This window comes from Nelumbo lutea, chromosome 3, assembly GCF_056320005.1.
Source record: "Nelumbo lutea isolate HS-2025 chromosome 3, American lotus-T2T, whole genome shotgun sequence".
Taxonomy (NCBI): Eukaryota; Viridiplantae; Streptophyta; class Magnoliopsida; order Proteales; family Nelumbonaceae; genus Nelumbo; species Nelumbo lutea.
In genome coordinates this window covers 15,532,677-15,549,160 of record NC_142686.1, presented here as the reverse complement: position 1 = coordinate 15,549,160, position 16,484 = coordinate 15,532,677, and the positions used below count along the sequence as shown (strand labels likewise).

At 39.2% G+C, this 16,484-nt stretch overlaps 1 protein-coding gene across 1 annotated transcript; it reads right to left on the bottom strand.

Moving 5' to 3' along the window:
- Window positions 1-375: 375 nt before the first annotated feature.
- LOC148863152 (beta-1,3-galactosyltransferase GALT1-like) lies at window positions 376-15,484 on the bottom strand. Its single transcript, XM_088980589.1, has 8 exons — window positions 15,091-15,484; window positions 13,080-14,253; window positions 5,661-5,893; window positions 5,306-5,587; window positions 4,809-4,937; window positions 4,536-4,715; window positions 3,151-3,258; window positions 376-919 (listed from the first exon to the last, which is right to left on the bottom strand). The coding sequence occupies exons 2-8, from the start codon at window positions 13,840-13,842 to the stop codon at window positions 707-709; spliced, it is 1,908 nt and encodes a 635-aa protein (XP_088836715.1). The 5' UTR covers window positions 13,843-14,253; window positions 15,091-15,484; the 3' UTR covers window positions 376-706.
- Between the last annotated feature and the right edge of the window lie 1,000 nt (window positions 15,485-16,484).

Genomic DNA, 16,484 nt, shown 5'->3' with positions numbered 1-16,484 from the left:
TGCAACATTAAGGAAGGGAGAAAGAAAGGAGAGAGAGAGAGAAAAAAAAAAGAAAGAAAATGTCATTATTTTGAAAATCTAATGAACAGTTAAAGATCATTTTTGTCTTAAATGTTTTTATCTGTTAGATTTAACATTTGAAAAGTCAACAAGGCATGTTTTAACTCAAATTATTATATAGGTTGTAAGCTGTTAAGACTTAAGAGTCTTGAGATAGGCTACTACAGTTCGGTTGTTTACATTAACCATGCTTCTGCTATAACATATTGAATATGCACTAAATGTTATTCAGCCTATCACTGCTGAAGTAAAGAGAATTATTTGTTTTGGCAAGAAACAACAAGTACAACGAACAAGGAAATTAATACCCCGAGAGCAAAGAATGCAAGACTAATCACTCAATAAAAGCATTAGAAAGAATACAGTGTCGCCTTTAATAACCGTGTAATGAAATAATGGCACTAGCAGACTATATTATATACAAGCGTGGGACTCTCTCTCTGAAAAATGCATATACCACAGGTATCTCAATTCGCATGGTGTAAAACACCCAGCATCTCAACCAACTATAAAACCCATATGTTATCGCTATGAAAATCCCGGCAATTAGAACTCTGTGAAACTTGAAGTTAGTTGGATCCCTTCACACAACACTAATACTCTTGAGGTTTTATCTGGTTCTAAAGTCCCAGTTGCGGCACTCTGCTTATTTTTCTCCACAGCATTTAGCCCCTTTTCCCTCTTGCAGCTTCTGCCACAGGCAGGGCATCTCTCTAGGGCCTTGATAGTGGGCAACGATGTAACCATCTTTGCACCCTTCATTATACACCCTCTCTTCCTTTTCATATCTGACCTTCAATCCTCCTTTCTTCATCTCTGCAATCCAGATGCCCATTGCCACATCCTCCAGCTTAAACATCTGCCACATCAACCACTTCGATTTTAGGATGTAATGTATAACTTGCAAAATAAAAAGATCCGTTTGGTACTTCCTATGCAATTAGTTTTTTTTTTGGTAGTTCTATGCAATTAGAGCTAGTATATTGCTACTCATTAGTATTTGTTTGTCACCAAATAGTTCCACTATACTTAAATAAGACATTTTAGGATGCATAGCCCAACACTGAACTCCAAAGACACATGCAAGCACCATGAAGTTTAACTCTCAATGAATCCAAGGATCTGAAAAATACTATGCTGACCAGACCTTGAATCTCTTGAACAAATTAAGGGAAAAGGATGTTCAGTTAAATTGTGTCAAATGTAACTGTCTGATGTATCTCATACAAGAGCCGGCCCACCAACGGAAAGTCTTGAAGACATTAGTCAAGCTACTTGGTAAAATATATTTGCAAAAGCTTTTGGGTGACAGGTATTCCATTCTTTTGCGGCAGGCTTCTTGCAATAATGGTTTTTATGCCCCATGAAAAGATATAATCACAAATTCAGTGTAGTGGATGCGTTCGTGGGGAGGACGTACAGCCCGTCGGCAGCAGCAGTGAGGAGGGACCCACAAGGTGGCAACTTATCTTATCAGCTCTCAGCTTATCTTATCTTATCCTTAGTAGTTTTCCTTATCTTCTAGAGTTCGATTTATCTATTAGAAGTAGGAGTCTGATTGATCTTAAAGTATGATTTATCTTTATCTGTAAGTAGTCAAATTCTACAGGGAGTCCTTCCCACCTCTTGTAATCTCCTATTTAAGGAGATGCGAATTGAGAATAAAGGCATTCAGTTTTCAGTCAAGGAAAGAGTTAGGAGAGTTAGGGTGATCTCTTGAACAAATCGCCCTTAGGTCGCCACAATAGGGTCTGCACGCAAAGGGAGGGGCAAGGGGAAGCTAGAGGTTCTCCCCGTGGACCGACCCGTGACGAGATCCTACGCCCGGGCCCATAACATTCAGAGTGTCTATTTGATGATGGAGAACAAAAAAGCTCTATGCTTTGCATGTTTGTCATGCATAGGCTGTCATCGGGCAAATGTAAAGACTGGGCAAGCCACTAATATATAAAAATAGACACCAATATGCTCCCACTGCTCCTATGGAAATAAAACTGTCCATATTGATGTTTGTTCCCTCGAGGATCCAGATTCATGAGGTGCCTCTTGGTTTATGTTACATGTAACCATGTCCACATATCCTATGAATAATATCCCTAGTTTCTTTGATTTTTTTCAATACAAAATGTGCTAAAATTAGTATTTTTGCCACTTGGCAAGGGACTATTGGCCCTCCTAGTTGTCAAGGCAACACCTAGGTGACAAGGCACCCTTGGAGGCTCACCTCACCTAATTGCCAAGCAGTTTTCTATAGCGTGTTAGAAAAAACTTTTATATTCTTAACCTTTTGAGGTTATAATTTTAAAATAGACATTTTTAAACTAAAATATTCTTTTTGTGTGTTTATATACTGATTTATTTTTATTATTTTCTTATTTGTTAGGGTTTATTCAACACAAACATTGCTAAATGCTGTATTGAACCCTGAAAGACTTCAAAACCTGAACTAACAAGGAAGAACTTAAAATGTTGCCTACTCAACACATTTACTTCTTTTTCTTTACTAATTTTGTGTGTCTATATACCAATTTTCTTCTTCCACCTTTTCTTTTCTTCTTTTCCTATAACAGAAGTAAGGGGTTCAGCCCCTATAATTTTTGAAATTTCATTTCCTTCTTTTTTTTCTAATGAATATGTTGGAATATGTTGATTTTCTGTACTTAAACATGAAGTTTATACTTTTCTAATGAAAATTATGGATAATTATTAAGGAAATTTGATTATGGAACCTAGGGAACTACCCTAGGATACATAATTTTACTTGAAAAAATCCATCGCCTAGGCAACTAGGCACCCCCCTGTCGCCTAGCCTCACCTTGGTGCCTTGAAAACTATGCTTCCTACATGGGAAAAGGATGATATGGGGTTTCCAACTCAAGTTATAAGAGCCAAAAATGCATAGACGAAGGACTGTAAAAATGTTTTATCAGAACTTCCTATTCTCAAATCTATCCACTTCATGGATAGCATGCTTACTCGGAGCACAAAAAATAGGGTTGAAGGTGCCCACCTTAATCACTTTACGCAACATTTTGGGTGATAAAAAGTAACAAAAATATGACAAGCTTCAAAAGTGTATTTCGCCTATACCTTCAAGCTGCCATCTTTGTATCTCTTGGAGATCGACTTTGCTATGTCATGTGACACAACATAACCAGGACCATGTGCCCAAGGCGGATAAGTTTCTTCTGGCCATTCCTTCAAGAATGCAGATAAGAGGCAGAAGTGAGAAGCAGAATAATTAAAGCAGTCATAATTAGATCCTAAGAAATTAACAGCTGGATGGAACCAAGGGATGCCACCCCCTCCCCAAAAATAAACTACAGAAAGGATGTGGAGCTTATGATGTACAAGTAGGCCACATAATCAATTTAAAAGATGTGCAGTGGCCACCTCCAATTAAAAAGTCTGGAAAGAAACTGAATTAATGACTTAATGCTAACTCTCCAGAATGTTTGCAAGATCAGAATTCAGAGGTAGCACCCAAGTATTGCTAAATTGAAATTTCTCATCCAAGTTATGAATTGTGAGATTATAGTCAAGTTCATAGAATCTTATACAAAATTGCAGCAATTAGCAGCACATACTTTAACTGGTCCCTCGTTTTGCAGATTTTTACACAACAATGTCAAATGACATAGCAAAGGAAAGTTTACATGTACATGTGGGCACCTAGCCAGACTTGGTCAACTTTAGGGGTGAGCATCAGGCCAGACTGGGCAATGTCTAGGACAGCCTGGGGGGCTTAGACCATCGCTGAACCCAAATACAGCCCAAGGATGATGGATCCAAACCCAGACCAACTACATAGGATGGGCTTAATGTTCAACTGCAGGCAGCCCAATAATATATCACTTTTATATCAAATAGCTGTAGGTATTAAAATTAAATATGTGTTTATGCTATCCATAGAATATATTATACAAATTTATACATAGGTCAAGAAGGGCCAAGATACCAAAGCCCAGCCTGAACTCAACTTTGAGCCAGCTTTTAGGCTCCATTTGGGAAGAGTGCAAATACAAAAAAAAAAAAAAAAAGATCAGTACAAATGCAAAAACATCTGCTTCATGAAAATGCAAAGTTTGTTTAGTTTTGTAATGATAATTTTGTTCTCTTGCCAAATGATTTTTTAATTGTGATAGGTACAAACACAAATCCCAAGATTGAAATATGTCTTTTTTAACATTGATCAACTTTGAGTGCAATGTTTGCTTCCATTATTTGGATGCAAAATTTTCTCTCATTTTGAATGCAAACATGTCTTGAAATCTGTATTTGCAGTCAACCAGCATTTGCACTCTTTCCCAAATGGAGCCTTGGACCCAATCCCAATGCTCAGGCCTGGTCAACTTAAGTTTGTTCCAACTCTATCACCAGTTTATTAACATCAATTTAAGCTTTGACCATAGTTCTCTCTTCTATTGATCAAATCAACAACTCCTTTAGTCAATACATTTTGTAGAGATACTTACTTCTGGGCTAATATACCATTTACTGTCGGTATTTCGATGAGGTTGGGAATCTGAGTTAATGAGACCATATAGTAAACCACTAGTCACGTTGATCTTATTCAATGAAGCAAGCACGTCATCCACACGCACAAATGCATCATCATCTGTCTTCATCACATACTTGGCTGAAACAACCTCTGTCTGGTAATACCAAATAGCAAATATTTAAAATTAAGGGGTGAATTTAGTCAGACAAGCAACATCTGTTGGTTTTAAGAAGAGACAAGAATTTACACCAAAGATGCATATTGCTATGGTTTTCCAGGTGATGAGGTTGTAGTAGTCAACAAAAGGCATTAGCTGAATATCTCCATATGTCCGTGCCTCATTCCAGAGTTCCTCATTCACCATCTGGTTTTTATGCTGAAACATACAAAGGATTCTATATTCAGTTTCTAAATTAAAATCTTTAGTTATACACTCCTATAAATGTTAATTTGTGCATGGTAGAAAAAACTTATATCTGGGTATGGCATTTAAATGCAAACACAAGAAGAAATGCCAAAAGCTTGGTGTAGCAGACAACCTTTAGCCATACAAGATGAGGTATTATAATACTTCTCAAAATAGTAGTTGCTGAGTTATGTTACATCAACATGTCATGGGCAGATTTCGGACACAAAATTTATGCCCAAGAGAACTGTAGTGTCTAACATGAGCAAATACATTTCAAAACAACCATGTAGCTTTGTCACCAATTAAAATGAATAATTTGCATGTCTTGAACTCACCAGGCCCACAAAAAAACGCACTGCAACTGCTCCTGACTGCAATTCAGGATACTGCATCCAAGTTCTCCTAACAGCCATCCTACGCTTGAAATTGTTCGCTGTAGAGAAGACACCAATGAAAAGATCCAAAGTCTTGTGGAGAGGCAGATGAGCTGACTTGAGTGATTCTAAGTCAACAACATGATCCATATCCTCAGAAGTGGGTAAACCACTGGCTAAGACAGAAATTAACTTAAGGTCTCCAGCTATTCTTACTTCACTGACAAGCCATGGTTCTAGAGTCTACAAAAATGGTAATGAAGTTAGAAAAAAAAGAATGAGTGCTACTGTGTGTTGAGAGAAAGAGAGGGATTACTTCACGGTATGCAAAGGATGTCATGTGCTTGCCATCGATTGTCATGTGGATCCCTTCTGCTCCCACCCTAAGAGTGGAAACAGACATATAACCTTGCTTGAAAGGAAAATAGCGCCTGGGTCTAGATCTTTGTTCTATGGAGGTCCGGATTGAAATATTAGAATATCTACTAGTTATGAACCTCCAGCTAACATTTTTACCCACCATCACATTGCACTGCTCCAATTCATCAACTGAAAAGAAAATATATTGCGCAGATTATACAGAGGACCAACAAACAAAGTAAACACAATGCATACTGCATCAGAAGGAAACAAAGGGTCAATAACAATAGCAGTTATTATCATAATATTAAAAGAAAGGTCAAAAAAGGCATCACCCAATGCTGGTCCCAGCTATCCGGGATCTTGAGAGGGGTGGACTGGATAGTGGATACAGACCTAACCTTTGGCATTTTAATGCTATAATATAATGAAACCAATAATGAAGTTATCCACACCAAAACTTTTGGTAAATGCAAGCAAAGAAACTATGGAACATACGAATCATATATGCATACAAAACAGATTATCAGACAATTCCTAGATGTGTGTAATAGTAGAAATTGTTTGGATATATCAATTGTGTCAGAAAATGTTCAACCCGAACCAAATATTTGTTAGCTAATCTTGATATGAGCACCAGCAGGAGACATAAAAGTACAAGGAAAATTCTCAGTCGAATCCTGGTTGTTTGGACCAAGGATTGTCACCTCTGCTTGTGTTAATACATATCAGATGCTTAAAGAGCATAGAATGTATGAGATGGTTTCCTAAATAAAAAGTGCAAGATGAAAAGCTATACGAAGCTAAGGATGTAATTTTCAGAAATTAAAAGCAATTGCAAAACCATAGAGGAGGCAAAGACAACTGACCTAGTGATGTAGCACAGCAAGGAACTTCAAATAGAAGGAGATCTAGGTATCACTCCTAGTCCTAGATGTTTAGGCCTCACACCCAAACATAGGAAGCATCATACACCCACATAGAGAAACAAACTTCTATATTGTATTCATGTCTTGAGAATCAACCAATGACTCCTAACAACTACATAACTAAAACAAACTTGCTGTAAAAACTCTCCTAACACACTTCTAACATTACTGTTTCTTAAACTTAGTTACAAACTCAAAACACCCAGAATTTATTCTAGCTCCCAGCTAGAATCTTCTCCATTATTGTGCCCAATAAGGATCAAAGCCTTAGAATTGTTAGACACTTTTCTTTTTCTCCTATAAGTCTTGAAGTTTGCTGTATGATCTTTATCATCTAGGATATGAACAATTGTATGGATTAGTTAAGTACAGGATGACAAAAAGTAAACACAACATGTTTAGCAATTTAAATATTATGTGCCTATGAAAATGGTTTAAAATGATAAATCCGGTTTGGGCAATTAAAGAGAAAAAAAAAAAAACAGAAGTGATAAGCTTTTTCTATAAAGCTTACATACAACCAGAGGAGCATACTCAAATCCTAAACAAACCCACCTTTTGTCCAAGATGGCTTAATATAGACACAAAAATGGGCAAAAAAAAAAAAAAACCGAGAGATATGATAACGTAATATAATCAACTTATTATAATTCGGCCTGCCTTTGAGTTCTGTTAGTCTGATAACAAGCAAGAAGAGAGAAGAAGAAAGAAGAAAGAAAGACAGAGAGAAAGGAGGAGAAAATGAGAGAAGAAAAGTCTGGTTCAAATTAGGGAAAAATTACTTCTCCCATTCGGCCAGACATGTTTTATATTACTAATATAATGGAAAAGACACATGTGCCCTTATTTAAGTGAGGGATACTAGTTCTAATATAATATTACAGATCAGCAACCTCAACATAAGTATAAAGACAGAAATACCCCTACACTAACACTCCCCCTCAAGCTGGTGAATATATATCATATAATCCCAGCTTATTACATATGTAGTCCACTCTTCCCCGACTCAACCCTTTTGTAAGTAAGTCTACCCACTGGTTCCCTGTGTTAACATATGCAGTGTGTATCACTCCATTCAACACCTTCTCTCTCACAACGTGACAGTCAACCTCTATGTGCTTGGTTCTTTCATGAAACACCGGATTAGAAGAAATATGAGCTACAGCCTGATTGTCACAATAGAGATTCATTGGAGTGTTAATATTGTATCATATTTCCCGTAGAAGGTTCCTTAGCCACACTAATTCACAAGCAGTATGTGTCATAGCTCTATATTCTACCTCTACATTGCTTCTTACTTTTCCATGTCACCAGATTACCCCCAAGAAAAGTGCCATAGCTTGTGGTAGACCTCCTACCAGACATAGAACCGGCCCAGTCAGCATCAGTATACCCTTCCATTTCAAGTTTTCCACCACTTTTGTATATCAAACCACAACCAGGGGCCCCTTTTAAATACCTCACAATTCTTAGAACCGCATCCCAATGAGGAACCAGAGGTTTCTGCATGAACTGACTTCCGCACTAACCGCAAATGAAATATCTAGCCAAGTAATGGTTAGGTAGTTCAGTTTACCTACAAGTCGTCGATATCTGCCAGGGTCTTCAAACACTTCACCCATATCACTGCTCCGCCTAATATTTGTTTCCAGAGGTGTTTCAGTTGGTTTAGCACCTAACAAACATGTTTCCTCCAGCAAATCAAGCACATATTTCCTCTGACACAAATTAATACCATGCTTAGATCTTGTTACTTCTATCCCCAATAAATATTTCAATTTACCAAGATCCTTTGTTTGAAAATGTTCCTGTAGAAAAGTTTTCAACATGTCAATGCCCATTTTATCATTCCCTATAATAACAATATCATTTACATACACCACCAATAGGATTTTTCCTGCCTGAGAGTCATGACTGAAGACGGAATGATCAACTTGGCACTATTTCATACCAAACTTCTTTACCATTTCACTGAACCTACCAAACCATGCTCGAGGAGACTGCTTAAGCCCATATATAGCCTTCTTTAGCCTGCATACCTTACCATCCTCCCCCTGAGCAACAAACCCCGGTGGTTGCTCCATGTAAACCTCCTTGAGCAAATCACCATGCAAAAAAGCATTCTTGATATCAAGCTGATAGAGGGGCCAACCATACATAGTTGCAAGAGAGATCACAACACAAACCGAATCTATCTTAGCAACTAGGGAGAAAGTCTCTGAGTATTTGATACCATAGGTTTGGGAGTACCCTTTTGCAACCAATCGAGCTTTCAGGCGCTCAACACTACCATCAGGCAAATACTTAATAGTATAAACCCATTTACAACCGACAGCCTGCTTCCTAGGAAAAAGTGCGATAAGGTCCCAAGTATGATCAGGAAGTAGAGCTGAGAGTTCTTCTTCCATTGCACGACACCACCCTGGAGAGGCAAGGGCTTCCTGAACATCCTTAGGGACAACAACTGAGGATAACAAAGAGATAAACTGGCGATGGGAAGTGGAAAGGTGAGTGAGTGAAACATAATTAGAAATAGGATGAAGGGTACAAGTGCGTTTACCTTTCCGCAAGGCAATGGGAAGATCAAGATCAGATACTGGGTCTAGGGCTGGTGTGGAGACAACCGCCGAATCTGTCGACGGTGATGGAGCTGAAAGAGTAGCAGCCGGTACATGTGGGCAATGTGTATACACTTGACGGATAGGTGGGCGTTCAACAAGTGGTGGCACTGGAGGCAAGGACTTGGTCATGGTTGGAGCAAGGGGAACAGAATCGACAACTGGAAGTGGAAGAGGGGGAGGTGATGAGGAGGAAGAAGCATCACCGAACCCCAAGAAAAACGAAGTAGACTCAAAGAAGGTAACATCAGCACACATAAAGGAACGTCGAGAATTAGGATGGTAACACTTATACCCTTTCTAGGTCCGAGAATAGCCAAGGAAGATGCACTTAATGGATCGTGCATCTAACTTGTCCTTCCCGGGGCCCAAATTATGGACAAAGCAAACACACCCAAAAACCCGAGGAGAAAGAGGAAGTGAAGACAAGGTGGGAAACAAGGTAGTAAATGGGGAATGACCATCAAGGATAGACGTGGGCATCCGATTAATCAAGAAGCAAGAAGTAAGCACCGCATCACTCCAAAAGGGTTTGGGAACATTCATGTGATGCATGAGGGATCGTGTTGTTTCCAAAAAATGACGATTCTTTCTCTCAGCCACCCCATTTTGTTGTAGAGTGTAGGTACATGAGGTCTAATGTATAATGCCATGTTGGTCCAAGTATTCTTGAAATGAAGATAAATATTCACGGCCATTATCAGAACGAAAAATTTTAATGTGAACACCAAATTAATTGCGAATCTCAGCATAAAATTTCTGGAAGATGGTAAACAATTCACTTCTTTCTTCCATTAAATAGAGCCACGTCATCCTTGAAAAATCATTAATAAAAATGACAAAATATCTATATCCATTGTATGACATCACTTTATAAAGACCCCAAACATCTGAATGAACAAAAAAAAAAATGACTCGACACACGCTTATCAACCCTAGAACTAAAGGGAACACGATGATGTTTCCCCAACTGACACGACTCACAATCTAAAACAGAAAGTTGACTCAACGAATGAACCAAAGATTTCAAAACTTTCAGCGAATGATGACCAAATCGATAGTGCCACTGGAGAGGAGAGAGAGATGACTGGAGTGTTGTTGATGTTCTGCCACCACCGTCAAGATAATACAATCCACCGGATTCATGCCCTCCACCAATCTTCATCCCCGTCTTGAGATCCTGAAAAACACACATAGAAGGGCAAAAAGTAATAGAGCAATTAAGGGACAGTGCCACTTGGTCAGCTTACTAACAGACATAAGGTTAAATGGAAATTAAGGGACATACAAAACTGAGGATAAAGATAAGGGGGTCAAGTGAACATTGCCAACACCACAAATCGAGGATGTGGAACCATTAGCAAGAGTAACAGATTGTGATGTTGAGCAATGAGAGAGGGAAGAAAACACACTTGGAGTCCTAGTCATGTGATCAGAGGCTCCAGGGTCAATAATCCAGGGATTGGGTGTGGATGCCAAACAAGACATACCTAAATGTGCGAAAGTGGTCATGTTCTGCTGAGATGTGGATTGGATAAACCTCTCGTACTCATCACGGGGAACACTCACCATCTCCTTCCCGGGAACATCTGTGGATGTAGGAGGCATCTGATCAGTTGAACGATTCTCCTGTCTGAAACTGGTGTCACTAGTCATGGCATGATTGGCCCAGGTTGAGGGTGAACCATGCAAATCATAGCAATAATTAATGTTACGTCCATCCATACCACAATGAGTACATCTCCTCGGACCCAAGCCACGTCCTCTACCACAGGCTCCCCTTGAATCTCTACCTCCAGTACGACCACCACCACGGTTATATGTAGGTCCACCACCACCACTCTGGCCATATACCGGACCACTGCTACCACCACGGCCAGATTGAGCTCCTCGAGCTCCACCTCTAACACCACGGCCCCTTGACACTGCAAAGGCTAATCTATCTGAGACATTAGAGTTCTCAGTAGATCCAACGGAAGTCCTCCGAAGTCGAGCAAACACCTCTTCTAAGGAAGGGAGAGCTGACCCTCCTAGTATCTGAGCCCACACTGGTTCATATTCAGATTTCAGCCCCACCAAAAATCGAGTCACATCAAGTTGTTCTCTTTGTTGTTACTGAATTTTAACATCAGAAGTGAGGGGGTGATAAACATTCAACTCATTACGAATGTTTCTCATACTAGCATAGTACTCCTCAAGACTCTGATTGCCCTGTTGCAGATTAAAGTATTCCTGATACAACTGATATACTCTGGTTGTATTGTCTTGACCAGAACACAACTTCTTAGCATGGTCCCACACATCTTTGGCAGTGTCAAGAAACATGAAATTTACACTAATCTTGGGTTTCATATTGTTCCATAACCACGTGATAATTTGTGCATCCTCTTGTTCCCAATCTTCGTACTCATGAGAATCAGTGGAGGGTTTCTCCTCCCTTATGTGTTTCACCTTCTTCTTTGCCTTCAGAAAAACTTCTATAGATTTAGCCCAAGGTACATAATTCTCTCCATTCAGTGTAATGGAGGTCATTTGAACATTTAGATAGTCAGCAGGTATCATCACATTAGATTTGCTATCACTGTTATCTCCCATTGCTGAATTCTGTTACTACTGAATTCAGTACACTGCACACTACTTGATCACACTAATCACATTGGTTTCAGCACTTATTATTGCTAAAGGTTGCAACTCCTTACACTACAAACCTTACCCTACGACTACCTGAAATCTCACCACTATATGAGAACCACTCCCCCTTCGAATCACACAAAAAAACAGCATAAACCCTAGCACACACAGTCTGAAATCCCATCATACGATCTAAAACATTCTTCCTATTTGATTCATAACAAAAAATATGCATAGAAAACTCTTACCTCATCACCCGAAAAACAAACCACACAAGAAGAAAATCAGTCCACACAAGACACCCACTGCACCACACGAATTAGCCCTCTTCTCTTCATCGATTAGGGGAGAGCTTCTTAGAGACCACAGCAACGGACCGCGGACAACACAACTGGAGGCATAGAAACCTCCAAGGGAAGAGGGCGACCACTCCTTTTCAGCCCTTTCCCTTATCTCCAATCAATGGCAGAGAAATCAAGAGAAAACCCTAAATTGAGTGCGTAGAAAACAGAAATCTGGGCAGATCCGAGTTGCTTAGTTGAGCTCTGATACTATATTATAATTCGGCCTGCCTTTGAGTTCTGTTAGTCTGATAACAGCCAGGAAGAGAGAAGAAGAAAGAAGAAAGAAAGAGAGAGAAAGGAGGAGAATAACAGCCCTCATAGTTTATAGAATAATTACATGTTGACAAAATGGTTGATACCGTGGTACAAATGAAAAAATGTTTATTCAATAACAGCCCTAACAGTTTTCTTTGCTAGCACCAAGTTGCATTGCAACCTTGGATGTTTCAACCATGACAAGGAAAGAAAAGGAAAAAAAAAGAAAATACTGCCTAATGGAGGAAAAACAAGAAGAAAGCACAAAAGTTTCAACCATCAGCAGGCATTACCAAGTGATATGATATATTACCAGATTTCGTTCAAATGCTGCATAAAAAGCATAGACAGAAAACAAAGGGCTAGACAGAAAAAGCATCACTAATTATTTGATGACAAATATGATATACATACCAGTGCAACTAGAGCGGAGGTGACATGATAAGGAAACAAATCATAAGTAATGAACCATATCTCTCTACAAAGCTTAAAGCTTAGGAATTAGGAGACTGACAAAAAAAAAAACTTAAAGAACATATGCACAATAAACCATACCTTTCATCTATCATAAAAAATCAACCAATAAAAAAAACTGTACCTTTCTTGTTATTGTCAGGAACAGGAGAAGGACATCTTTCCTCTTCACCCCAATCATGAGCTATGGTCCAGGTATTTTGTACAATTACAGGATCCTCAGTTATCTTATCACCATGAAGCCTAACATTATAGTGCAATATAATGGGAGGATCTGGCTCCCCAGGAAGTGGTGTTCCTGTTAAATCAATCCGAAAATTGCCAAGGAGACCGTTTGGAACACCAAGGATGGTAATCGAAGAACCCTGAATGAGCCCACAAGGTATCTGTAACTTATAACCAGTATCACCAAATTCTGTGGCATTCATTTTGCTCAGAAAATAAGGGCACTGTTTCTCTTTCGTCTTATGATGTGAACTTCCATTTTTATAACTAACTTTTTCCTCTTCAACAGAAACCATAAGACTATCCCATGCGACTCCAGCTTCCTTGATAGCTTCTATTGCATTTGGTAGAACCTTACTGCTATTTATCAAATTGTTTAAATGTTTCCATGTATATAATGACCTTTTCTCCTCCCTTGAGAAATTCCTCCAAGTAAAAAGATGAGAAACCAATGTAGCAGCAGAAACTACTTGTGAGACATTATCAAGATTTTGAACTGCAAATGGAACCCCAGCATGAACCCATTCAAGGGGATTAGATGCATTAAAGGAGAATGGACTGAGAAGTAAACTTTCCCCATTGGGATTTTTCATGAAGCCATATCTCAGAACCAGCAACATAAACAAGGAAGCAATCAGAAGACCCCCAGACCACTTTTTCATCTTTGCAGATTACACTTTTGAATCAATCAAGCGATAGTTAAATCTCAACAGAACTGAGTTCATAATTAGTACAATATACCACTTCTTAGTTACTAGAACGTCTGCATACCTCTGGAGTTTCATTTTCAGTTAGCAAGTCCAGAAAACCCAGAGAAACGCAAGAAAGGAAATCAAGCCCTTCCATGGGAATTAGACCAGATACAAAACTCTGGCATATAATTCACCTCTTCAAAATTGTGAAGAAACATATTCTCATCTGTCAGTCTGTAGTTTGACCAACACAGTTCCTAAATCTTGCCAGTAGACACATTATGAAAAACCAGTAAACTGAGCGAAGGACTTCCATGTGAGACCCTTCATACCAATTTGAGAAGCCTCCAACAAAAATATACATAAACTCACTGCGATATCCTGTTACAAGAAGTTTTAATCAATAGATCAGTTGAGAAAACAGGACCAGTAGCACAAAAGTGCAGGGAGACGCATGTGCAGGTTTGATTTCCTAACAATGAGAAATTAGCGTTATATAGCACATAAGATCACAAAAAAAAAAAAAAAAGAAATGGTAAAGAAAAGGAAACAAGAATTGAATCCATAGTATGGGAACTTTTGTGCAGACTTCAAAGGATATATTACTCCAAGAGATCCTTGAAACTTGAAACCTAGACTTAAACAGAGTTACGAATGAGAATAGAAGCTGAGTTCTCAGGCAGATAAATTCACTCCATTTGAGAATTCATCAACTCAGTCACATATATTTACTCAAATAACATATCTTCCTAGGTTGAGTTGACCTAGAAGAAAGCCCACTTATAAAACAAACTATCAGAAACTAACAAAAGGAAAAATAAAATAAAATAGTTTTAATCGGTAAAAATAAAATCGACTGATAACGAAGTAAGCAGTTTTGAAACCACTTGTTCCACAAAATCGTTCAAGCTACTCCATCTCCACAAAACGAAGAAATCATGAAAACAAAAATGTAGACTCAACAAGTAACAGAAAACCGCAAAAATAACAGTCAAAAGTCAAAACGCAGATCCAAATGCACCATACTAACAATTCAGTAATACCAAACTCAAACCGCTTAAATTAACTAAACGAGGAGGAGAATGAATCGAAAAAGAAACCAAAAAACAACAAATGTAGCTCCAAGTATTACGAATTTCTACTCAAAAAATAATGCCATTGAAGATCCGGAAGTCGAACAACTAGTTGTAGAAATTGCAGAGAGCAGAGTGCAGTTACCTTCGCATCCGTCGGGTGAGAGAGAAGGAGAGAGGAGAAGGAAGTCATTTGCAGTAGTCGAGACTCGAGAGTCGAGAGGGGAAGGTTCGGTCTTTTCTTTTGAACTTGGAGTCTACGGCAAGAGGTGGGAAGAAAGAAAATGAGTAGACAAAACAAAACTGTTGGCCTTTTTCTTTGAGACTTTATTATAGTACACGCGGACTCAGAGTCAGAACTCAGAAGAAGAAGAAACTCTATTGTTGGTTTCTGTTACTATTTACACAGAATGCCACTTAACGTGAACTTCCCCGGCTTCTCTCTCCCCTATGGCCGGTTTACCGGCGGTTGCTGAGAAAAACGGTCAAGATGTTTGGTAAAAAAAACTGCAAAAAAGAAACGCCACCAGAAGTAGCACGGTAGCGGTAGCACCTGTTAATTGACAAAAGTATCCCCATGATTCTCCGAAAAATTACAGGAAGGCCACCCCTGGGCCCTGGCCCTGGTAATACGGTAGGGTAATTAATTCGGTAAAGCATGGTCAGAGTGAGAAAGTTGTGGGACCATTGGCGAGAAAGTAAAGTGGATTCTTTGAGAGAAGAACCGCCAAAACTATAAAACTAAAACCAATCAATGGATGAAACTAAAAGATATCGACAGATTAAACGGTTGAGATCTTTTGGATCGCCCCGGCCTTTCCCTCGGGAGAAAATTCTTTTTAGAAATTAGAATTTAGATGTGACGGAGGAGAGGGACCCATATCTTGAATGAATGTAGATGATCAGATCAGATGAGGACCCCACCACAAGAAACGGATTTCGTACTGCAGAAATTAAGGTCTGATCTTGTCTTCACCTTTCACTGTCAAGATGTGTTGAGCTGGTTTATGGGCCAGAGGATCTGTATGATTGCTGGGAAGCATCAATCATTTGGGTCCTCATGCTTTGAAGGCATTTGACAGATGGCAGGTTACGACTCTCTCTGATCTTTTGGCCAGTGCTGTGGGCCCGCCATGGCGACATGTTTGAGCATTAATGATACTACTCTCAGAATTTTTTGGGGCGGGCCGGTAGAGACAGGGCTTGAAATGGTCAAGTAAAGTTGCCCAATGGGCTCTAGCCTTTAAGCCCAGATAATGACGGTTAATAGTAATGGGCCCACCCATATCTCATGATCTCTATTTGCAGGGCATATGAGGAATCTTGTGACTGCAGTACAGTTAAAAACACGACGCATTCTCATTCTGTGCATTGTTGAGTGGCACGTTGAATGGTCAAAAATCAAAATCAAAACCAAAACCACGTTCTGTTTGTTTTCAGTTGCAATTGCGGGTCAAAACGAACAATGGAAAAGTATAATACTTGTGAAGGTTCTGTCCGGGATGTAAATGGATCGGATACATCGGGTTTGCTCCGGGC

Excerpts from the sequence above, each read along its gene's own strand:
- LOC148863152 (XM_088980589.1), bottom strand. The coding sequence starts at position 13,842 with ATGAAAAAGTGGTCTGGGGGTCTTCTGATTGCTTCCTTGTTTATGTTG. Across the intron at positions 4,938-5,305 it reads TGCGTTTTTTTGTGGGCCTG|CATAAAAACCAGATGGTGAA; the intron begins GTGAGTTCAAGA and ends TGTATGTTTCAG. Across the intron at positions 3,259-4,535 it reads AATGGTATATTAGCCCAGAA|GAATGGCCAGAAGAAACTTA; the intron begins GTAAGTATCTCT and ends GCATTCTTGAAG.